This window comes from Xiphophorus hellerii, chromosome 1 (assembly GCF_003331165.1).
Source record: "Xiphophorus hellerii strain 12219 chromosome 1, Xiphophorus_hellerii-4.1, whole genome shotgun sequence".
Taxonomy (NCBI): domain Eukaryota; kingdom Metazoa; phylum Chordata; class Actinopteri; order Cyprinodontiformes; family Poeciliidae; genus Xiphophorus; species Xiphophorus hellerii.
Genome location: NC_045672.1, coordinates 15655981 through 15681402, shown reverse-complemented (window position 1 = coordinate 15681402; position 25422 = coordinate 15655981). Strand labels below are relative to the sequence as shown.

Genomic DNA, 25422 nt, shown 5'->3' with positions numbered 1-25422 from the left:
CATTTTGTGATATTGATTTATTTTACTTTTGGGTCACATTTATTTATGAGCAATAGGGGGCGACAAAGTAAACTACAAATAAGCTCTGCTGGCAAATTCACTAACATCTCAACTTTAAGAAAATTATCAGATTATATGAAATTTTATACTGGTATATTGTTCCTGATAAACTGCTTTTATTCAGCATTATAATTTTCAGGATTCCATATAACATTTACTGAATAAAAAGTTATTTAAACTTGATAGGCTGTCACTAACCTCTGAATTGAGCCTATGAAAAGTACATTTAAAATTAAAGAATCTCATTTAAGCATCCCACATAATCCATTTTATTTATACCGTCATTAAACTAGAATGAATTGCTGTTCATGCAGCATCATATGTAGACATTGAAATATTTTTCAGGGCATTTTACAAAAATGTTGGGGTGTACATATGAAATAAAATGGGAGTGGTAGAATCATGTTTTATTCAGAAGGACCAGAAGAACTTGAAGAGATGGATGAAGGTAAAGAAAAGGTAATCTTTGAAGAAAACCTGATAGAGGTTTTAAAATATTTAGTTAGGGCAATGACCCAAAACATACAGTTAGAGCTACGTTAAAATAGTTTAGATTAAATTAGGCTGACCGTGACTGACCTTCATTTTCATTTAACTTCACAATTAGCATTATTTGAGGTTATCACCCAAATTAGAAAAAAAAAATTTGTGTTTGCAACATGGGGATAAATTAGTACTTATCCAAGGACTGTAATTAGCTGTATTGCACATCTAAAGTATTCATGTTGAAGAAGCTCTGTGCTTAGTTACAATGACAACTGTTGTCATCCCGAAGTCATTTCATGCATCTAACATGTTACTTTAGAAAATTTTCCACCTGCGGAGGAATGCACATCATTAAAAACACGCTGGGTGACTTTCACATTATTTGGCCGCTTTGTTTTTATTTTTGTTTAACAGTGTAGTTTCAGGCTAAGTTGCAGGTTTGTTTGCTGCAGGTTCTTCTCCCGCTTGTATTGCTTTCTCACATAATTCACATCCGTCCTGCCCCTTCTACTACTGTCCTCCCCTTCTGACCCTCCCAACTATCCCCAAGCATGGCCTGCCAGTGCTTTACGGTCTAAATTTAAACATGCTGCAGGGCCACCTGCTCCTCCAGCCACTCTGGGCCTCTTTTATTTTTCGCCACAGCGGAGAGCTTTTTCTGTCCGGGGCCCTCGGCTTGGAGGAGAAGTCCGTGGCTCTGAGACGAAGTTAGAGGGGAGAGAAGAGGGCGGCAGAGGCGGGGGAGAACCCGCGCACATGAAAGGCTACTCTGGAGGCCTTCACTGAGGAAGATCTGCACTGAACCAGAGTTTGGGATTTTACATCAACCCCTGATTTTATTTTAGTGGATTTTGTGGAAAGGTTGTGTAAGGTGAAGGCGTCAGGATGGCGACCAACGCGGATGCGGCCAAGCCGGTCATCATGAACGAGGAGGAACTGAAGAAGAAGCAGAGAGAGAAGCTGAAGCGGCTTCAGGCCACAGGTGGAAACCCTCGACCTGCCAGGACCCTCTTCCTCTTCTCCCTCAAAAACCCTTTCCGAAAGGCCTGCATCAACATTGTGGAGTGGAAGTATCCTTTATAGACTGAAATATAAAGCCCTTAACACATTCATTAGGTTATACAGTTATCACGTCACATTTCCACCAGGGAATTGAATCAAGTTACTTTTAAATCTGTAATCCTGTGATCACGACATTATGAAGACTTCTGTAACGACTGTGGTTCAATATTTGTAAGCCCCTGATTTTCTGTTGGAGCCAGTTCATCCCAATCTGTCCCCATCTGGCACATAAAAGCAATCAGCTTCCTAATTAATGAGCTGAATGCCTTCAATTCTGCTGGTTTATGTGGAAAAATGACTGAAATACAGGACGTCTGGCGAGATTTGGGAACCAAAAGCAGGCTGCTTTCATTATTCAGCTTTGACTTTATACATTTTTATTCAGAATAACAGCAAAATATCATTGTTTATGTGATTGTAGCACTGGTTATATGTCAGAAAATATTTATTTTACACCAGAAAAAAAATATTTAAGATTAGAATATCACATCAGATCATTAAAAACACACCTTTTAACAGAAATGTGGGCTTAATTATAAGTATGTTAAATACTTGTTTAAAAGTTATTTTCAAAAGATACTTCTAATCTGACAGGCGAGAGCCATTTTAGCGCATATTCTGGTTTGTTGAACATGACTGTAGTTCATAAGATTGTGAATATTATAGGAATATTATAAAATAAACTTTTTACATGCCTTGTTTATGGTCGGCTGTTTACTGTTGAATGTAATGCAACAGGACAGATTCTATAAGAGGGGCAAATTAATAAGAACAAAGCATTTAGCTTTTATATAAATTGACTTGTGTAGAAATAAACGTCTTACAGTCTGACTGTAAACATTTTTTCCCTGACGAACAGGCCCCGGTTTAAATGGCCTGTCATATTCTTGGGCTCTGCAGCTGTTCCTCCACATCACAGAAAGACATGATGCTGACCAGGCAGGGGAATTTTGTTGTAGAGCCCCCTATGGATGAGAATGAAGCATCACACCAGACAGGATTACATTCACTCCCAACAGCTCTGCCAGAGAGGATTTAAGGCCAGAGATCACTGCATCTCATCTGTTTGATATGCTTTGTAACACTATACAGATGTATCACAAAAAAACAGACCATTACTTACACATAAAGAAAGTTATCTTTAAACTCATGCATTGTTATGATCCTGAGCCTTCCTCACCCAGAACCTTTGAAATCATCATCCTGTTAACCATCTTTGCCAACTGTGTGGCTCTGGCTGTGTTCCTGCCCATGCCTGAAGAAGACAGCAACAACACCAACGAGAACTTGGTAAGCAGAACAAAGAACCTTTAAAAGAGGAACAAGCCATGAACATTTGCCAGCGTTTTAGTTATACTTGGACCTGTGTTTCTGCCAAGTCAATGACTTTGCTGCCTGATGAAGCAGATTGCTATAGATGTGTGTTGATTTGCTGGACAGTATGATGCTAAATGACTAAGGGCTTCAGCTGCTTTTTGGTATGAGAGCCACGCTACCAGATACAACTCAGTTCTTTATTTGGAGTCCCATCTGCGTTTGTCCAGGGTCAATGAGCAAAAGTGCTCTTTGTTCATCCTTGCACGATCTTATTATTTGTATTTCTGATCACTGGCTTATGAAGCAGTCAGTGCAAAAGCATACCAATAAATATGATGAGCAGAAACTACTCATATTTTGACAGTTTATAAAGTGTGCATGTTTTCAATGCAGCCTAGACCAAAAGACTGCTTTTCAGTCTTTAACATTACATAACTTAATTTTTTTTAAACAATTTTTACTGTTTTTTACTGTATAAAAAACAGTATACTCTCACGACTGTAGAGTATAGTTTGAGACAGATAATCTGTGAAAATATTGAGCTCCTCTGTGCCCACCTCTGTGATTGACAATTGTCTTAGCACTGTCAATCACACTCAGGAACACGGTGCTCAAACTCATCCCCTGGCTTTCTCCTAGGCAACTCCTACTTCCCCGCAGTGGAGCCTGCAGTGAAGGCACAGGCTAGTTAGATGACGGCAAATAAACAGTTTTTCCTGTAATGGAAATTTTAACGGAGTTGTTTCTCTGCCATTAGCACATTGAGCAGCATGTACACAAGGATGATTGACAGCAAAAAGAATTTCCCCCTGACTGTGATTGGTTGTTTCTGACTAAGTGGTGTATTTCTGCAAATGGCAATAGGACCACAGGATAGAGGCAGATGAGCTCATTTTTTTCACAGATTATCTCATGTTATGCTGTTATGACATAGTGACAGTTTTAACAAATATGTAAAAAAGTTGTACATATTTATATAAAAAAATTTTATTTTAGCTCCACAGATGAGTGTTTTTTTTTACTATGGTGAGGCTGTGGGTCATACTAACTAAACAGAGGTTACAAAGTTGAAGCATTCTAAAAAAAAATTACAGAATGATTGAAAGTGCAAAGGATGCACAGAAATTGTAAATGATAAAAAGAATGCCTTGATGGATTATTTTAAAGCAACATCTCTATTTGAAAAACATTTTAAAAATGGATTTACAAAGCTCCATAGTGTTGCAGTCGGTAGCACTGTTGTCTTGCAGCAAGAAGATCTTGGGTACAATTCCAGGCCTGGGGTCTTTCTGCATGGTGTTTGCATGTTCCCCCTGTGCAAATTGAACATATATGTTGAATATGTTTACATTTTTCTTAGAATTCTTTTTTTTTAAGCAGTTTTTTCTGGACTCCGTCTTTGAGACTTGCATTGTGCTTATATGAAGTAGAAGGCACCTGACACCTGCCTTCCTACATTAAATGAATACATTCTTCATAAACACGTCAGTCTTGTTGACATACAATCATTTTACCTATTTTTAGTCCAATCCTGTTTGTTTGCCTGAATTGCTGTGACCTGCCTCCTGCCAAAGCTTTCCTACTCCTCACTGTCATTCTTTAGACGGGAGAAAAATAAGAAGATATGATTCACCCCCCTGCTGCTGTCAGAAGTAGGTCGAGTGAGATCGAGTCCAGAAATGTTTTCTCACGTAACCCAACACAGAAACACTAAAAAGTCGCAGCACTGAAACAAACGCAGATGTTCAGCTGACCACGTTTAGAAATGCGTGACGTTTAGGAATTCGGCACAAGAATGTTACTAAATGTTTTGTTTCTGCCGAGTTGCAGCTCGGTGCTGACGCCTGAATCTGACTGAATGTAACAACAAACCATGGGGGATTTACACCACAAGTCAAATAAATCCTTGATTTATGATGCCTGTTTTGCTTTTTTATGAAGTCATGATACTTGAGGAAAACCAAGCTGCTCTGTTAGATGTCATAAATCCCCTCCTGCCTTCGGTTTACACCAGTCCACGGTTAAATGTGTGTACAGGCTAAGAAACACAGAATATTATTTTAGTGAAAAACTCAGATAAAATCTTAAGACATAACAACAAATACAAGTCTTTTTTAGGTTTTAAGTTCCGAGTCTTTAATATATTATTTATGTTCTACTAAGAGAATTTTATGTGATAATTAGACCGTTTCAATTTGTCTGATTTGTTTGTCTTATTGCAGGAAAGTCTGGAGTACATCTTCCTTATCATCTTCACGTTCGAGTGCTTCATGAAGATCATAGCGTATGGGCTGGTGTTCCATGAAGGGGCCTATTTAAGGAACTGTTGGAACATATTGGACTTTGTCATCGTTTTCATGGGGTAAGACGAGCTCTGTGCAGCAGCTAGATATGTCTTTTACCAAAGAGCCTGTCCCCTTACTTTTACGCAGTAAGTTAAAGATAAAATTATTTGTTCTCTGAATGTGTTGCTTATTTTGTTCCAATATAACAGACTTGATGTTTTAGATGTTTATAGTTTTTGTTATCTTCTCCTGCAGACTCTTCACCTTTTGCTTGGATACCATAAACATGATCGCAGGAGTGGAGAAGGAAAAGGGTGGAGGGTTTGACATGAAGGCACTGAGAGCGTTCAGAGTACTGCGGCCCCTTCGACTTGTTTCAGGAGTACCTAGTAAGAGCCCGTGGAAACTGGATGTTTACAATGTATAAAAACACGGCCCATTTTCACTGTTTCCTGTTTTTGTTCAGCGAGGATTTGCAAAATCATTATCATTCCCAACATTTCTGAGATAATATTAGAGAAGTTTGTAATTTTTTTCTTCAAATTCATAAGTTTGCGCACACTTGATATGCCTTTAAATTATTTTGGAACGCCCAAATGATGATGTTTTAACTTTTTAAGTTTTTTGTCAGGTTAAATAAAAATATCAACAAACAATTGAATGCCCAGCCGTCATGCTGTTGTTGAAGGAGATGGTTTTATGTCTCAAACATCAGTGTGTTTTGGTGCAAAATTTAGTTATCTAAGAAGAAATACAGAAAAATCTTGTGAAGATGCAGGCCAGTTTTGCTTATTAACGGAGCAGAGCTGGAAAGGTGTGTGTGAACAAAGAGACTTACAAACCTGATTCAGGAATGGGCCCAAGTTCTTGGAAACTATTGCAAGAAGCTTGAGGAAAAATGTCCTGAATTCTAACTTAAAAAATAAAATATATGGATGCTTCTAAATTTGAAAGGAGTTTCTTTAGAAAGTGGCCCTCTCATTATTCTGGCAATAGAAATTAGAAGACCACTAGTAACCCTAAAGTAATCTCAAGCATGAGAAGGTTCAGTGTCTGCACACTGTTTTTATAGACAATGGATGTAAATATGTAGTTTCAATTAAATATCTGACACTCTTGAGAGAGAGATTTGCAGAAGTGCTTGACTAACCTGGTTCCTCTTTATCACTCATTTAGATAATTCAGTCGATAATTTCAATGTGGTTCAAGTTAATTGTGTGCAGACAAACCCTACAGCAAACGTTGTTCTCCTATTAAATAAAATTAGCACTTTCTTTAAAAAGTCTTGCTACTTTAAACCTATTTAAAAGCTACTGAATACTTGTGCCAGTGCCACCACATTGGAACAAGTATACAGGATTAGTGTTTCATTTGTTTGCAGCACAGCTCTCCCTAGACAGCTTAGGGAATCCGAGCAGATTGCAATACAGCTCAAATGACATAGACACACAATAAACAGTAGCAGCCAAACGTCTCTCTTTCACTGTGAGACATATTTGTGAGATCAACAAAATATCATGCACAACTTTCTATGCAGCTTTGCTAGCTGTACACTTGACATTGAGCTGCAGCTATGAGAAAATTGGCTGTGCAAATTGCAGTCGTGTGTCTCAGTGGAGCTGCAGCAGACATTAAGTCCCAGACAGTACAAAGACGTGTTCTATCGGCTGATTCTGGACGTCTATGTTTTGAATCACAATATCAGTCAAACAAGAAGTTGGAATACTTTTGTGAAAACGATTCTTGACCATTTTGTGTTTTGTCCTTATCGTACCATCCTAGAATTTATCCATGCAGCTGGATATATTACCAAAATGCAGAGCATGAATATGTGGCTCTTGAATTATCCAAACTTTACATACAAGCATCCATCCATCCATCCATTTTCTAACACCTTTGTCCCTAGTGGGGTCAGGAAGGGTGCTGGTGCCTATCTCCAGCTAACATTCTGGGCGAGACGCGGGGACCCTGGACAGGTCGCCAGTCTGTCGCAGGGCAACACAGAGACAGACAGGACAAACAACCATGCACACACACACACTCACACCTAGGGAGAATTTAGAGACCAATTAACCTGACAGTCATGTTTTGTGGGACTGTGGGAGGAAGCCGGAGTACCCGGAGAGTACGGCGTTTACATGCAAACTCCGTACAGAAAGACCTCGGGCCGGGAATCGAACCCAGGACCTTCTTGCTGCAAGGCAACAGTGCTACCAACTGTACCACTGTGCAGCCCTACATACAAGCAATAATTTGCAATTGCAATATTGTAAATACTGATATTATGATGATGAGTGCAAACAAATATATTGCCCAGTTTTACTTTGGAGTACTGATAATAAATGTTGGCTCTGTTTCCGGACACTTCACTGATCTCTTGTTTGGTTATACTTTCACTCTCAGGCCTTCAGGTGGTGATGAACTCCATCCTCAAAGCCATGCTGCCTCTGCTGCACATTGCCCTGCTGGTGTTCTTACTGGTCACCATCTACGCCATTATGGGACTGGAGTTGTTCAAATGCAAAATGCATAAGACCTGTTACTACACTGGCACAAGTATTCAACGAAGGACACATTTAACCACATTACCCACAAGTCCGACATCAGCGTCCCATACTAATGCCTCTTTCTTTCATCCACAGACATCTATGCAACAGCAGAAGGTGAGCTGCCTGCTCCGTGTGCTCAGGCTGGAAACGGACGCCGCTGCACGATCAATAGTTCAGAGTGCAGGCCTAACTGGGAAGGTCCCAACAACGGCATCACTCACTTCGATAATATTGGCTTCGCAATGCTGACAGTTTACCAGTGCATCACCATGGAGGGATGGACCAAAGTCCTTTACTGGGTCAGTAAGCTACAGCACCATTCATGACTTTGCACGTTAAACGAGTTGTGACCTGTCTATGTTGACTGACAGTCTTGAGTTGTCTCTCAGGTGAATGATGCTATCGGAAACGAATGGCCCTGGCTCTATTTCGTTCCTCTCATCTTGCTGGGCTCCTTCTTTGTGCTTAATCTTGTCCTGGGTGTTCTTAGTGGGTAAGGCAGCTGTTGTGTTATTTCTACTCACACTTGTGCTTGTACTGCTTCATCAGATAAATTAACACTTTCTTTACCCCTTTACTACCCAGAGAGTTTACCAAAGAGCGAGAGAAGGCCAGGTCACGAGGAGAGTATCAGAAGTTGAGGGAGCGTCAGCAGCTGGATGAAGACCTCCATGGCTACATGGAGTGGATCACTCATGCTGAAGTCCTTGATGCTGACAGAGAAGGCAAAGGTGAGCTCTCTGAACCACGGAGAGTGCCTTTCAGAATATGTCTCTTGACGCTTTCCAAATTTAGTTAAGTACAACCAGGGTTTAATGTATTTTACAGGGAGCTTGTGTAGTTATATAAGCTCTTAGTAAAATATAACAAAAAGTAGTCTATCACTGAAAAGAAGTAATGATGTCTATTTTTTCGACATTTTTTACAAACGGAGACCGAAAACACAAAAATTATACTTATCTCCCTTTACTGGAATCCTATTAAGCCCACCTGAGTGTAGTTTAATATTAGTTTAAACAAATCAGTATTTTGAAGCTCTTAGATGTCTATTAGTGGTTGTTAAACAAAGAAACTGCATCATAAAGGGACCAATGAACACATACAGTGCATCTGGAAGGTTCCAAGGAGTTTGCCAAAAGGAAGCTGAACGACTCTCAGACTAAGAGAAACAAAAATCTGGACTAATTGACACAAATATGAAAACTCATGTTTGGAGGAAACCAGGCACAGCTCCTCAAGAGGCCAATACCACTGAAGGTTTGGCAATAATCCATGGCAAGCCTTTCAGATTTTAATTTCTAAATATTTCTGAAAACTTCCCTTCACTTCATTGTGATGTGCTGCTTTGCCTTGATTTATCATATGAAATCTCAAAAGTTTGCTGTTTTGAGACTCCTCAAACTTGTGACTATTTTTTAGGCCTTCTGCCTCTTACCAGTGGAGACTCTGACACAGACAGCCTGTATGACTTGGAAGGAAAGAGTCGTATCATCTACTATTAGTGAGTCTCTTACTTTATAAATGTACCACCTCTGGCATGGTGTTTTTATAGCTGTTTGGCTATGATGACGGATTATTTTCATGTTTAGCCGGCTGGGCCTTCGCTGGAATCGTTTCTTCAGGATGAAGTGTCTGATTTATGTGAAAACCAAGAGCTTTTATTGGGCTGTGATGTTCCTCGTATTCCTCAACACACTGACCATAGCCACAGAGTACCACCGACAGCCTGACTCCCTGACGTCTCTGCAAGGTTAGTAATTCATTTTGTGTTTTCTTCAGATTTATTGCAAACATCTCAGTCTTAAAGTCTTTCTCTCTTCTTTTATCTCTGCAGATGTAGCGAGCCGAATCCTGCTGGTGCTGTTTGTCTTTGAGATGCTGGTGAAGATGTACGCTCTGGGACCCAGAGCCTACTTCATGTCGCTGTTTAACCGTTTCGACTTCTTCGTCGTGCTCTGCGGTATTCTGGAGATGATCATGTTGTCTGTAGGAGCCGTGGCTCCTCTGGGTTTCTCCGTGCTCAGGTGTATTCGGCTACTGAGGATTTTCAAAGTCACAAAGTAGGTCTATCTTCTTCTAACGCCATTGCCCTGCAGGTTGGAACCGTACTCTGCCATCTCTAAACTGCTTTTGTAGGTACTGGACCTCTCTAAGCAACCTGGTGGCCTCTCTCCTCAACTCCGTTCGCTCCATTGCTTCTCTGCTCCTCCTTCTCTTCCTCTTTATTGTCATCTTCTCACTCCTGGGAATGCAGGTGTTTGGAGGGAAGTTCAACTTTGATTACAACCGTCCCAGGCGCAGTAACTTTGACAACTTTCCTCAGGCCTTGATTAGTGTATTTCAGGTAAGGCTCATTAGGGTGTCATTATTCAAAGCATCTCCAATGCAACATAACGACATTTATTACTTTTAAATTATTTTTTTCTTAGATCCTTACAGGAGAGGAATGGACCAACATCATGTACAATGGTATAATGGCATATGGAGGGCCTGAGATTCCTGGGATTCTAGTTTCCATCTATTTCATTATCCTTTTCGTCTGTGGAAACTGTATCCTTCATGTCACACAAAAATATTATCTTAATCTTAAAACATCAAATTACACCAATTAAGGGTTTTTTTAATTTGTTTTCCTGAGCTTGTTGCGACCAGATATCCTCCTCAATGTATTCTTGGCCATTGCGGTGGACAACCTGGCAGAGGCCGAGAGTCTGACTTCGGCTCAGAAGGAAAAGGCAGAAGAGAAGATGAGAAAGAAGCTGCTAAGGTAAATAACAGCAAACTTTTGTTGTCATTGTGTGACAACAAAAGTCACACAATGACAACAATAAGTTCTCATTGTGTTATACTGACTTATTGAAATGCTGGTATTCTATCCAATAAATTGGATCTCAAGTTTATTTCCCCATTACTTTGTGGTGGAAGGGAAGCTAAAATGTTTGAAGAAACTGGGACAGAGTTGCCGGTGTGTCTGCACATTGCTATAGTTTATTCACTTTGCCTTTCATTTTGCCCCGTAGGTCCAAAATGCCTGAAAAGACTGATGAGGAGAGGGAGAGGATAGCAAAGAAACTGGCTGAGCAGAGGGCCAAAATGGAGGGAATGCCCACTACAGCCAAAGTTTGTATTCTCTCTGGTGTCATATTACACAATAGGGAGTACAAATATGTTTAGTTAACATTTATCTTTTTTTTTCTCAGCTCAAAATCGATGAATTTGAGTCAAATGTCAATGAAGTGAAGGATCCATTTCCACCTGCTGATTTCCCAGGTTAAACAAAAAATGCTGAGGATTCTCTTTGACTCAAAGATTTTTTGGGTTGTTATACAACCTGGAATGCTGATGGGAGAAATGTACATATGTTTATTATCCCAGCTCTTAGTTGTACTGTAAGCTTAGTAACCCCAGCTATTTCCTGTTTTCTGGTGAAAGTTTGGGAGGTCCTGGTAAAGATTTTTAGCCACTGATACTGATTGCATGTATAGAAGAGGTCTGACACTTAATTAAAATAATAATTTCATTAATCTTACATGGTCTATCTTATCCAGCCTTACTGTGCTGCTCCAATACAGGGATAACTAACACATCTTGCTCCTGCTGATAGTTTTAATGCGGCACATTTTGCTGACCTGCTATACATTAGCACTAACTTGTTTAGTCTGTTTTGACATAAGATTATAAGCTATTTTAAGAGAGCGTCACGTAGATGTGTGTAAAAATATTTTTAGAAAACCTTGTTTTCCTGCCTCACAAACTTAGCACTTTGCCTTGAACGCTGTAAAATTAACTTCCTAAAGTTTCAGCTGCAACAAAAATATGTTGTAGGTGATGACGAAGAGGAAGAACCTGAAATCCCAATCAGTCCTCGGCCCCGGCCAATGGCCGATCTGCAGCTCAAGGAAGAAGCCGTTCCTTTGCCAGAAGCTAGCTCCTTTTTTATATTTGGTCCTCAGAACAAGTATGATGATTCAACCTGCTCCTAAGACTCATGTAGCATTCTGTTAAATTTTGCAGTTTGATATCTTTAATTTTCTACTTGGTATCCAGGTTCCGTAAGCTGTGTTACAAGATCATCAACGCTTCGTCCTTCACCAACCTCATCCTCCTCTTCATCCTGCTCTCGTCCATCTCGCTGGCAGCTGAAGATCCCATCGATCCAAAATCCTATAGAAACCAGGTGACATGCAGGCCTAATGCAAAGTGGTGGACCGTAGCTACAGGATAATGAAGGCGGCAAATGACTGACAGCTGTTATTCTTTATGCTTTTTCTCAGATCTTAGCCTATGCTGATATTGTCTTCACAACTGTTTTCACCATTGAGATTGTGCTGAAGGTAGATCCAAGATTTAAACTGTCATATGAAATCAATAACACATGTGAGCCACTGTCTTATTAAAAATAGCTAACATAACAATATCTTACATTTCAGTCAGATGCAATGTAAAATTGTTCCAAAGATTACAATAATAGCCAATAATTATTCTTAAGGAGGAAAATTGTCTAAAAAAGGCACAATATATGTTTTTAAAGCATAAACACATGCAAATCTGATTCAGCACTGCTGTGTGTAACTGCACTGTTCTCTGTGGCAGATGACTGTGTATGGTGCGTTCATGCACGAAGGCTCTTTTTGTCGTAACTCGTTCAACATCCTGGATCTGATTGTGGTCACAGTGTCACTCCTGTCTATGGGAATGGAGTGAGTTTACATTTAACAATCACTCAGTTAGGAAGAGAAACTAAGTGATTGCTTACAGCCGTTTATAATCCTAAAACCAGAACAGTGAGAATGTTCTTAATTGTGTGTCGTTTGCAGATCCAGCGCCATCTCTGTGGTGAAGATTCTCAGGGTGTTGAGGGTGCTGAGGCCTCTCAGAGCCATCAACAGAGCAAAAGGTTTAAAGGTAAATAAAGTAGTGACACTTAAAGGTAACAATGCTCCACTGAAAGTGAAATAACTTCAATATCTCAGAAAACATGCACCCTTTGGTAGTTTTCTCAGTCATTCAAGACTTTTCTGAAGTTTCATGAGATGAATACAAGAGAACATAAAACAGTAAGAGGACTTGAGTGATGGAAAACAAATACATCATCAATTTTACAACTTAAACTATCCAGAGATCTTAGAACCATTTACACTGACTGCCACTGCTTGTGACAAAAAAACTTAAATTATTGCAGCATTCAGCTGCACCAATTGTGTTTCTCTGATGCGTATGAGGCAACAACGCTCCCTTTTTTGCCCAATGAATGTGTCACCAGAACATTTAATACAAGTGAGCCATGCCATTGTTGTGCAAAACACAGCAGTAGTAAATGGAAGTAGCTAAAAGTCACAAATTTCTATGCAAAATTAATTTATTGTTCACTCATAAGGATTTTACTAAAAAATCCAACTCCAGTTAGTTTTCTCAACATGTCGTCTTTTCACAAAAAGTCACATAAGTAGTCCTTTAAAGGGAAATCAAATAAACGATTTATAATCAATATTTACGCTCATGCACAGCAAAAAGTTGCAGCTGTTACTAATAACTGTGACGTAATATGCAGTAGAAAAATTTAGAGAGAGTGGTTTACTACAGCAAATGTTTAGTAATGACTGAAAAAGCAAAAACTTTGCAAAAACATCGTCCAACTTTATGCTCACAAACAATACCTATGGTTGCCCCAGTTGGCGCGATACTGATTCCATTAGAGCTTGTAAAAATGTTTTGTGTCCTCTATTTTTTCTGTGGGGGTGTGTGTGTGTGTGGGTGGGTGTGGGTGGGTGGGGGTGTGCGTGTGTGTTTTAGCCAAGATTTCTTTTTTCATGAAACCGGGACAAAATTACTTTTGAGAGCTTTTTGGAGGGGAATAAGGGAAAATGTGCTCTTTCCTTTTGTTTACTCTCACTAACCCTTAACCCACTTTTCTTCTTTGAATCTTTATGGTTTATGCTTACTCTATTCTTTTCTGTGTTGCCAAAAAAACAGCCAAGCAACAGTTTGTTATGTTGGGTATGGGTTTTATTTTGCCAAGAAAACAATCAGCATTTTCTTTAAAGCAATACACAAACCCTGCATATACGTAGTATTTTCCCTATAAAGTTAGTTAAATATTTTACTGTCATTTTACTTTAAGTTATTCTCAGGATTTATTGTTTTTTCCCCTTCTTCTTTTTTTACAGCATGTGGTCCAATGTGTGTTTGTGGCCATCAAGACAATCGGCAACATTGTCCTGGTCACCATGCTGCTGAATTTCATGTTTGCCTGCATTGGAGTGCAGCTCTTCAAGGTAGTTTATTTTAAAATAATGCTTACTTGGTAAGCTTCAGTGAAGGCCACATTTCTAAATTGGTCTACAGTACTATGAAAGCCTCGCTACTTGAAGATTAAATTAGTTACTCATCTCTTCCCTTCCAGGGCAAATTCTACAGCTGCACAGACCCGACCAAAGTGACTGCAGAGGAATGCAAGTAAGGCAAACAACACTGACTTACCATAGACTTGATTTATCTGAGCTGTAATGTTCCCACTCTCTTTGCCCGTTCATAGGGGATATTACTTGAAGCACATGGAGAACTCCCTGCAAGACACAGTTCTGGCGAAAAGACAGTGGATAAACAGTGACTTTAACTTTGACAACGTGCTCAATGGGATGCTGGCTCTGTTCACCGTCTCAACGTTTGAGGGCTGGCCCAAGTGAGCTCAGGATATATTTGGATTTTTTTTAAAGTGTCATTGTTTTGGTGATTTGTTGGTCAGTGAGTTAAATTAACTGACTGTCTCTTACCTTTGTCCCGTTCCTTTTTTTCCTTTTATTAGGCTTCTTTACAGAGCCATAGACTCAGCAGAAGAAGACATGGGTCCAGTCTATAACAACCGTGTGGACGTGTCCATCTTCTTCATTATCTACATCATTCTCATCGCCTTCTTCATGATGAACATCTTTGTGGGCTTTGTCATCGTCACCTTTCAGGAGCAGGGAGAGCAGGAGTACAAGAACTGCGAGCTCGACAAGAACCAGGTATGCTGGTTTGAGTTTTTTTTTGCCGGTTTTACAGAATCAGAAAGATGACAATGCCTTGCATAAGTACTGGAATTTTATCTGACACAACATCACAAAAGACATGCATATTCTGCAAAACATAGCATTTTGAAAGTTCAACAAAAAGCTACTTTTTGTCTCATCTTATCAGAGGACTTCTTTTTTTGCTGTATCCTTTTCATTATCAATGGGAAACTTAAAATTCCTTCTGTCCTTTTGCTTTCTTTTTTAACTTTTTTGTTCCACATTTAAACTTGGATAAATTACACACAGGAGGGTTGACTTCTGAAGGTAGTTGGTTAAACTGGATTTTTTTAGGGGTATCGGAATAAATGGGACTGAATATCAAATGCACTGCACACTTTTCGAATTTTTATTTGTCAAAAATCTTGGTATTCATGTATCATTTGTCTTCCACATCACAATTATGCACCACTTTGTGTTGGTGTTTTACATAAAATTCAAGTAAGATGCATATAAACTGGTGGTTGTAATCTGTAACTCAGGTGTGGACTCAGATTATTTAATCTTTGACACTCACTTCCTGTCTGTCCTGTCCCCCCTCAGCGTCAGTGTGTGCAGTACGCTCTGAAGGCTCGACCTCTTCGGTGCTACATCCCAAAAAACCCGTACCAATACAGAGTGTGGTACATCGTCACCTCATGCTACTTTGAGTACCTCATGTTCTTCTTAATTATGCTGAACACATTGTGCTTAGGGATGCAGGTGAGTTAGAGTGTTTCACATGGTCTTTGTGTCCCAGAATCGCAGAGCTTGGTTTTTAATTAACTTCTGTTCTGCCCAAACTTAAATACCCACAATGTCATTCAAAATACTGCTCAATATTATTATTACAAATTGTAGATTTTGCTCGATTTGATGACAATGTAAGCTTTAAACATACGCAATGTATTGCATTGAAATCTTCAATTGTGGCACTCATGTTTTAGTAGCTTTGTTGCGTTTGTTCAGATTTGTTCTTTTTATTGACTTATGTTTTTGTTCCTCATTTTTTTGGCTGAGACGTTGCATGTTCTGACAATTATTTCCTCTAGTTTTGGATGTTTTGTGACTGGAAGGATTTTCTCTCTTGCTTTTTTTACTTTTGGACAGTGGCAAAAAGATATTGTTTTTACAACTGAGAGCGTCTTGTTAGGATCTCAAAAAATGTCTGAACTTTGACCCCAGTTTGCAGAGGAGTTTAGTTGGAGGCTTTATAGATCCTCTTTGGCAGAGGAGGACCAAAGAGCAGAGAGAGAAACCCAGACTTCAAATCTCGTTGTTCTCCTGCAGCAATAATTAATGTCTACTACGTGTGATATTGTGACCTCCCTAAAATAATGGCCTAAGTAATTTTTTGCCGAAAGTTTTTTATTTATTTTTTTTCTGATTCATCTTTTAGCAAGAAAGAGGTAGTGACTATTTTACCAAAATGACTTTTGGAAAAGAAAAAAAATGACTTAGGTGATTACTTTAGGAAGGTGACGATATGCTACAAAAGTCCTCCTCATGCTGCCTTGAAATTTTGTCAATCAGATTTACTGTATGTGTATTTCTGCCACACTGTCATAAATGTTTGAATTGTCGCACGTTTTGCATCTTCCAGAATCTGATCTTTTGAATTAATTTCTAATTGAATTAAGTGATTTTCCTCCCATTCGAACAGCACTGCAACCAGTCGAATTATGTTACCAAGCTGTCAGACACTCTGAACCTGATCTTCACTGTGCTCTTCACTGTGGAGATGATACTTAAGCTCATGGCCTTCAAAGTCAGGGTAAGTACTCTAATGTTTCCTGTTCTTATAAAGAGATTTCCAGTGCTGATCCGTATGATTCGTCTCTCTCTGCAGGGCTACTTTGGAGATCCCTGGAACGTCTTTGATTTCATAATAGTCATCGGTAGCGTTGTTGACGTCATCCTGAGTGAAGTTGATGTGAGTATATGAGACATACCAGCACATATATTTCATGGCAAACTTAAAGAACTCTACGTTTTTCAGGTTGTTGTTGCAGGTGCTGTTTGTTGTTGAAGTCCCTGGCGTTCTCAGCCTACAGTTTGATTTGAGAGATTGAGTTTAATTGTTGATCTGAGGTTTTTGATGTTTTGCCTATATCACGTTGCTTTGTTTCTAGAGCTCCTTTGTACTGATTCACTTCCATCACAGCGGCACAATCATTTTTGCTATCACTCATTTCACTCTTGATAAAGATTGCACACATAGTGTATGTTCTCTGAACATCTAAAAAGAACACAACTCCAGTTAGGTAATGAATTAATTAAATGTTTTGCCGCAGCAGAATTGTGTCAATTTTTGTCTTTTTGTTGCACCTCCAACTATGATTGCACTGTGCTGTCCTTGTTTGATGCACAAACTGGCCACAAATTCCCCCATTTTTTTTTTTTTTTTGCAAATTTCTCCAGTTACTTTTCATCGTTCTATCTACATGCCCCATCACTCCTCTCTCTGTCCTTCATCCCCCTCACTCCTCATATGTCTATCCTCCACAGGCCGCCCTGGACTCCAGTGGAGGACTGTACTGTCTTCATGGCTGTGCTGTAAATATCTGCACCGCTGCATGAGCCTTGCTGTGTGGGCACTCTGCTGCGTTCTCAACTAAAACTCTCTTTCACCTTCACACTCTCTCTTCGCTCTGACGAGTCGCTGCTTTAGTTGTGTATGTTGATGTAAAAGTGTAAATGTGAGACAAACCTCATTCAGCCTCATATATTCAGCAGCAAGTTAGTTTTTACAATTTGCATCAACAAGTTAAGAGCTCATAACTGCTTGACTGGTAGAACAAATATGCTATTTTATTGATGCAAATTGTGTTGATTTGTTTCATTTTGCATGGGTTACAAGTTTAAATCCACCAAATTACAATATATGATACAATATACATATATTGTTACAATATACAATATATGATATTAATTAAAGTTGGTGAATTAACAATGTTACCTTCCTTAAAAGTTGTGAATCTACAGTTACCAGGTCGGCTATTGATGTCTCAGTCTTGCAAAAATATTCATAACCACTGAACTCTTCCATAATTTGTCTTGCTACAACCATAAAGCTCAAGTGTATTTTAGGAAGATTAGATGAGATGCATCAAAACATAGTAGGGTACAATTACAAAGTACTGTAAAACAAATATGAAACACAATTTTCATTAATAAAAATTAAAAAATTGTGGAGCATGTTCTAAAAGCACATTTTGTAGCAGCTTTGCACATCAAGAAACTTTTGTGATATAGTTCAAGCTCAGTCAGGTTAAGCAGAGACCATTTTGTTAGACTTGCTACTGGTTTTTGCTTGGATTTAGATCTGGACTTTGACTGGGTCACTCTCATGTAGGAATATAGTTTGAGTTGATCCATCCCCTGGTAGCTCTGGTTGTATATTTTAAGTTGTTTTCCTGCTGATTGATGACGGTGGACTTCAGTCTCAAATCTTTAACAGTCTGTTACACGTCTTTTTTTTTCCAGAACTGCCCTGTATCACTTGAGTCATCCCTCTATCAACTCTATCTATCAATAGAGTGTCCCCACCTGAGCTGTGGATTTCTGAAGCCCCTCCAGAATTATCATGAGCCTCTTGGCTGCTTCTCTGATTAGCGCTGTCTTTGAGCAGCTGGTTAGTTTAGGTGGACATCCATTACTTTAACTTTTCAGCTGACCAGGGTTTTGTGGGATGCTTTAACCTGTGAGATCTTCACAGAACAGCTGTACTACTACTTTTATTTAATTCCAAACAAGGGGACTCCTATGAATAAAGTAACTGTTAAAGATAATTAATTGCCCTGGATTTTCTTCAGGGGTATCTCTCTGAATTGGGGCTAAACAAGGACAACCGGAAATGAAATCCCCCTAAAAGTACACTGAACTTTGTGATTACAAAAGGACAATGTGTGAAAAAGTTACAGAGTTGTGGATACTTTTACGAGGAAATGTATTAAATGAGGACTGATTTATGCACAACTTCCTCTTTTCAGGAGACAGATCCTATGGAAGAAATTGCGGTAAGTCAGTATCTCCTCATTTAAAAGCCACTTTTTTGTGGTTTTCCTCTACGAAGCAGCTATCCTCTTGTCCACAGGCTTCTGAAAACGCCTCGGTCTCCATCACATTCTTCCGACTCTTCCGTGTTATGCGTTTAGTCAAGCTGCTGAACCGTTCGGAGGGCATCCGTAACCTGCTCTGGACCTTCATCAAGTCTTTCCAGGTTTTGTTCTCATCATCTCATTTTATCATCATTTCATTTCCATTTGCCACAGTGTTTCTGACCCGTCTGTTTTCTGTCTTCAGGCTCTCCCTCATGTAGCTCTCCTCATTGTGATGCTCTTTTTCATTTATGCTGTGATCGGAATGCAGGTACAGCCGTCAGTGTTAATTCTGCTAAAGACAAAACTTTGTTATTATGTATCTGGTTCAGGGGGGGCCAACATGATGTGAATTTAATTTGCATGGCAACACCCTACAGATCTTTGGAAAGGTAGCCTTAGTGGACGGCACCCAAATCTACCGCAACAACAACTTCCAGACATTCCCTCAGGCCGTTCTGATGTTATTCCGGTGAGTACCTTCTCCAAAATGTGTTTCTGATATTTAAAGCCTGAGCCAATGTCTCACTGTTCAAAGTGTGTTTATGTATCCAGATGTGCGACTGGTGAGGCTTGGCAGGATGTCATGATGGCGTCGATGTACGGGAAGAGGTGTGACCCCAAATCTGACTTCCTGCCAGGAGAAGAGAACACCTGCGGGTCCAACTTTGCTGTCTTTTACTTCCTCAGCTTCTACTGTCTCTGTGCCTTCCTGGTCAGAAACAGCTTCGTCTTTAACACTCCTCCTTTCTTTAACCATTCTTACTTAAGCAAAAACCACAATATAAAAGTGAAAATAGAAGTGGCTGTAGACACAGTTATCTGTTTTCCATCCTAATCCAGATCCTCAATCTGTTTGTTGCTGTCATCATGGACAACTTTGACTATCTCACCCGTGATTGGTCTCTTCTTGGTCCACACCATCTGGACGAGTTCAAGAAAATCTGGGCAGAATACGACCCCGAGGCCACGTGAGTCTGGATACTATTGAAACTTTCACGTTTCATATTTATCTATGTAAAACAAAAATAATACATTAGTAGGAAATAAAATGTCTCTCTTACCTAAAGAGGGAGAATCAAACATCTGGATGTGGTGACGCTGCTGCGACGGATCCAGCCTCCTCTTGGCTTCGGCAAGTTCTGTCCTCATCGCGCTGCGTGCAAGGTACACTCATCCAGAAACCTGTGCTAAATGCAACAGTTTACAGTTTAAGCCTAACCATTTATTTGAGGTTAGTTACATAATGCAACCTCAATGACTGGTGAAAACAAGAATTAGGAGCACAACTTTGAATTTATTGCTGTTTTTGCATCAACCCCACAGGATCAATATGCAAACAGGATCAATATGAAACACTACTAATATCTGATGAAATGTTGGAAAGCTATTAATAATCTTCTAGTATATTTACACCTGGATGTTTTGACCACTTCTTTTTTGTTAGTACAGTACCAACTTTTAAGGATAGTCAATACATCTTGTGTAGACAAGGGGTTTGAGCAATTCGTCTTGATTATGATTAGCCTCATTTGTCCGCACCAAAACCGGATTTATTTTATTTTTGGGATCCTGCTGAAAAACCTAGTTTTATCCAGGTTTTAGGTGAAGCTGAAAATCCCGACCTTTGTCTTCATTATTATGAGCACAGATGCACTAGTACCACAGGTAGCAAATCGGCCATCGTGATGCTCCCACCGCCATGCTCAACAGTTGATACTGTGGTCTTAGTTTGAACGTCTTTCCTTGACTTCTCCAAATATATTTGGAGTCAAAGTAAGGAAACAAGTCATTCCCCGTCTCATTTGATCATAACTCATTTCACCTGAAAACATTTGTCTTGCGTCCCTTGGTCGGCCCCCTCTCAGTGCATAATGATGTTAAATTGCTACACTATGGACACTAATGTTTGAGCAACTGGAGGCTCAAACTGATGTTTGGTTGTTCTTGAACATCCAAGTTTCTTTCAGGGCACTGGTTTGGGTTGAAACTTTGACACAGCCGGACCTGCACCCTAATCACTCATCAAATATGGTTTTAGAATAGATAAAGTGCCTGCAAACTTGACCCCTACGTATGTGGATTAAAAGAGTTTCACATAAAGTCAAAGCTATGTATCAAATTAAAATGTTTAAAAATCTACTCTGGATAGTGAATTGCTCAAATTCATAACTGGAAGCTCCAAACAGAATTAATTATTTTCCCCCGATGAGTTCTTGTAAACAAAAATGTAAAACAGAAGAAAATTGATTCTCGTCCTTCTGTCTGCAGCGTTTGGTTGGGATGAACATGCCTCTCAACAGCGATGGCACCGTCACGTTCAACGCCACCTTGTTTGCTCTGGTCAGAACAGCACTAAAAATCAAAACTGAAGGTGCGGCACATCAACAACCTGTTCAGGTTATAACAAGAAGAAATTCACTCCTTCAAACATCACCTGTTACTGGGTTTTCTTGCTCAAACACTTTTTACAGGAAACTTTGAGCAGGCCAATGAGGAGCTTAGAGCGATTATAAAGAAAATCTGGAAACGCACCAGTATGAAACTGCTGGACCAGGTCATCCCCCCTATAGGAGGTTAGTCTGTGGACGCAGATAGATGCTTTACGAAAAAATCCCCAACTTCTCACATAGACAGACCTGTGATCTACAGATGACGAGGTGACTGTGGGGAAATTCTACGCAACATTTCTCCTCCAAGACCATTTCCGAAAGTTTCTGAAACGCCAGGAGGAGTATTACGGCTACCGTCCATCAAAGAAGAGCACCTCGGGTCCAGAGATTCAGGTTGCTTGAAGAGATCTTATTAACTTTCTATCTTCATAAACATGGGAAGGATCTTACTTTCAGTTTCTTGCCACTTTCTCTTAATTTTCTAGGCGGGTTTGAGGAGCATAGAGGAAGAAGCAGCTCCAGAGATGCACAGGGCAATTTCAGGAGACTTGCAGAATGAGGAAGAAATGGACAGAGCGATGGACGAAGCTGCAGAAGAAACCATTTATCAGGTAGGAAACCCATTTCCCAACAGAGCACAGGGATTGCCGACATGTAAGCTGGGGTGTGTTGGTTGCTCTTTTACATTTTCCAACTTAAGTTAAGAAATCGGGAACACTTCGTTTGAAGGGGTGTGCTGCATAAGACTGACATTACACTGTGAGTGTAGTGTTAGATCATAAATATAACACAACACCCGTCATGAACATGAAGGAGTCTTCGTGAATATTTATGACTGTTGATTTGAAGTGTTATTCGTAAATAGTGACACTTTTAATGCAAGTTTTAATGCAACTTTGCATAACAATGTATAGTTACCAAGTAATGCTAAGTTCTAATGTACTTTTAATGCAACTTTTAATGTATATTTGCAAGGAAAGTGTCATTATTTACTGAGAGACACTTAATGACAACATTCATGAAGGCTTGTTCATGTTTATGTTATGACACTTCATGACAACAGTCGTAAACATTCACAAAGACTCCTTTATGTTCATGACAGGTGTTGTGTTATGTTTATGACATAACACTACACTGACAGTGTAATGTCAGTCTTATGCACAGCCCTTCAAATAAAGTGTTACCAGAAATCTTTTTGATTGAGATGTTATATTTGTGGCATTCACATTTTGTAAATCTGTGGGACCTGTGTATCTCATCACTTTACCTGCTTTTGCGATCGGTATCTCCAGCGTTCTCATGGTCTGTTCGGCAACCGAGTCGAATCCTTCTCTGCCGAGGCCACCGACGCTCAGAACTCCCAGATGACCCACCAGCGGCCCCTCCAGTTCTCAGAGAGCCAGTCTGAGTCTCCCCCCAACTCCTCTGCCCTGGCGCCCAGCGCAGACTTTTTCCCCACAACAGCACCAAAAAGCAACACAAACAACAACGCCTTCGCAGAGTGAGTAGCAAGCAACACACACTCCCATCCGGCTGGATGTGTGTGATAAAAGCTTTTGTGTCTGATTGCTTTTAATGTTTATGTTTCAGATTTTTCTTTGACAGAGAAGCCAGTCCAGATGAGTTCTATAATCCCTCTGAGGACGAAGAACCAGGTACGACAGAGGACATAAGACACCTAGAAACATGTCTGCACACCCTTCACATACAGCGCTGTGCTCCTGAGTTTTTTTCCCATTTTGTCACAATGCAAACACACATTTTATTGTATTGCATCAATAAAATATGACAGACCAAAAGAAGGAGGAACATGATTCCTAAACCTTATAAAATCCTGAAAGGAGGAGGTGCTTTTGCATTCAGCCCCCCTGTACTCTGAAACACTTGGAAAAAAAACACAGCCAAATGGCTTAAAATGTCATATAATTCATGAATGAGTTCACCTCCATGTGGTTTAATCTCAGTGTAAATGCATAAATGTGAAAGATAAAACAAAGCTAATGACAAATAAACCCTAAAAAATGGGCTTTTCAAAAATTTTTTCATTTTCCAGACCCAAGACACTCCTGGAACTTCACAGTAAAAACAAACAAAACACAGGTATCTTTTTCCTAAACTCATACTTGATATTGTGACATTTGTGATGTGAACAGAGTATAAATTTCATATATGATTACATGTCTTATGCAGTTCCCTTATGAGCCTGAGTGGATGGAGAGTCGGAGTCGGAGCTCAAAGACTGCAGCCGATCAGCTTGTCCAGGAGGTAATGAGGGAAACTCATTCACTTTAATCTTTACCACTTCTGTAACGGATCAATATTTTTGGTCACGATTAAGGTTTGGTTTTAAAATGTTTAGGAACCAAAGCCTAAAGTCTAATATGCAGGAAAGAGAGTTGGATCTTCTATGTTATTTGCACAACAATGTGTATAAGTAAGGGTTGGACCAATCCTCCTACCACCCCTAATTACAAACATAATTCCAAATTTTTTAGTCATTTTTATTTAAAAGTTTTTTTTTACTTACCAATTATTTTCTAGTTTATGCTTATTTATAACATAAGCTCCCAATAAAATACGTTAAAGTTTGTGGTTGCTATCAAATGGATTTTGGGACAAGTGTCCCCTGAAATGTTCATAATATTTTGAAATTTTAAAATTTGACTTTTATAAAAACCAAAAAAAAACAAGTTGAATTTTTTCCAATATGAATAAAATAACAACTCGCTTTTTTCCCCTCAGGCCCTTGAAATGGGCGGTCTGGCCGCCTTGTCCAAAGATCCTGGTTTTGTCTCCGTAACTAAGAAGGAGATGGCCGACGCCATGCATATCCCCATTTCAGAGATGGAGAGCGTGGCGAGGGGCATCCTCAGCGAACGCTCCGACAGCATCCCCTCTGTCAAAAAACGACGTCCCGTCCCTGTACCTCCACCCGTCCCTGCTGGAGGAGGACAAAAACCCAGCCAGCCGGAGCCGGCTGTCAGAAAGAAGAGACGTCCGGTTCCCACAGTTCCTAGCCGAAGGAAACAGAATGACTCCGAAGTTTAGTTGTGTGTTCATTGAGTTTATGTGGATAAAGTGACTTCAGCTCGTTCAAGTTGTATCACCAAGCTTGTTGCCCTTTTGACAATCTGTATCTGTTAGCCTGACTCCAGGTCAAACAGCAGGTTGGGGAAATTGGGTACACCGAGACATCTTTCAGATGTATGACTAATAAAAACAGAAAAAAATAACTTAAAGTAAGCTGATTGATACACTTCTTTTACCTTATCATTTACTGAGGATATCCATTCCACAGGTGGGACAGCTGAGTGAATAAGGAAAGTGTCTTACTCTAGCCTCACTGAAGGGGGCAGTGATAGTGAGCGAGGCTCAGTGTAAACTTAACAAATGGCAGCAGCCTTTTTTTGTGCTGCAGTTGATAAGATGGTGGGAAAGTACTGTGGTAAGTGGAAACAGCTAGTTTGTCTTCCTACCAGAAATCAAAAGTATTTAAAAGGTAGGAGCTTCAAACTGACTTTGTGATTGAAATTTCAGCAGGTTTTCTGTTTAAAACTGTCCTTAGCAGTTTATTGTAGCAATGATTATCCTACATTCTAGCTGTAATAAACTGCTTTATAATCAATGTAGTAAAAAGTCACTGTACAGTTATGGGTTGTATGTTTGTCCCTTAGATTAGATTTGATCCCTGAAGGGTTTTCAGCATACCTGGAGTATGGTTGAGTATTTTTGCTTTAGCTTGAAACTTAAGAGCCACATTTTTATCAGTGTGGACTTTTGCACTTGATTCATGTTTTGTGCTCAAATTCAGTCTTCCCAGAGGACTTTTCTATTTTTTGTCATACTGTCCTCTGATGTGCCTGCGTTTAACTGTCACACATCGAGTTTTAACGTTAGTGTAAAGTATTTTCAGCTTTACTCTCCCTTTACTTTGGATTCTGTACAATAAAGTGTGATATGTTTTCACTGTTACACCCTCATAAAAAAGCCCCATCTAATCCAATATGTCGGTCTGTATGAGCATTGTTTTGTCCCTGGATACAAATAAAGAGCCCTAACATGTGGATGCTTGGTTGCCGTCTCTGGAGGAGGGGTGTTAAAATGTCTTCTTCTTAAACTGAAAACAAAGCCCGAGTTTA

The 25422-nt window shown here is 39.7% G+C and overlaps 1 protein-coding gene across 1 annotated transcript; it reads left to right on the top strand.

The window, feature by feature from the left end:
* Nucleotides 1-1431: 1431 nt before the first annotated feature.
* On the top strand, nucleotides 1432-25349 carry LOC116727080 (dihydropyridine-sensitive L-type skeletal muscle calcium channel subunit alpha-1). Its single transcript, XM_032574197.1, has 45 exons — nucleotides 1432-1616; nucleotides 2793-2898; nucleotides 5148-5287; nucleotides 5466-5599; nucleotides 7614-7766; nucleotides 7853-8058; nucleotides 8149-8252; nucleotides 8345-8490; nucleotides 9179-9260; nucleotides 9349-9509; nucleotides 9594-9819; nucleotides 9896-10103; nucleotides 10189-10309; nucleotides 10412-10526; nucleotides 10780-10879; nucleotides 10960-11029; nucleotides 11585-11717; nucleotides 11807-11936; nucleotides 12034-12093; nucleotides 12353-12459; nucleotides 12577-12664; nucleotides 13927-14034; nucleotides 14163-14215; nucleotides 14295-14441; nucleotides 14565-14766; nucleotides 15355-15513; nucleotides 16454-16564; nucleotides 16640-16723; nucleotides 17299-17346; nucleotides 18783-18809; nucleotides 18887-19012; nucleotides 19096-19161; nucleotides 19271-19362; nucleotides 19446-19605; nucleotides 19734-19861; nucleotides 19961-20057; nucleotides 21162-21264; nucleotides 21365-21466; nucleotides 21543-21676; nucleotides 21769-21894; nucleotides 22576-22784; nucleotides 22874-22938; nucleotides 23337-23383; nucleotides 23474-23548; nucleotides 24026-25349. Exons 1-45 carry the CDS (start codon nucleotides 1432-1434, stop codon nucleotides 24329-24331), a joined length of 5550 nt encoding a protein of 1849 aa, XP_032430088.1. The 3' UTR covers nucleotides 24332-25349.
* The last annotated feature ends 73 nt before the right edge of the window (nucleotides 25350-25422 follow it).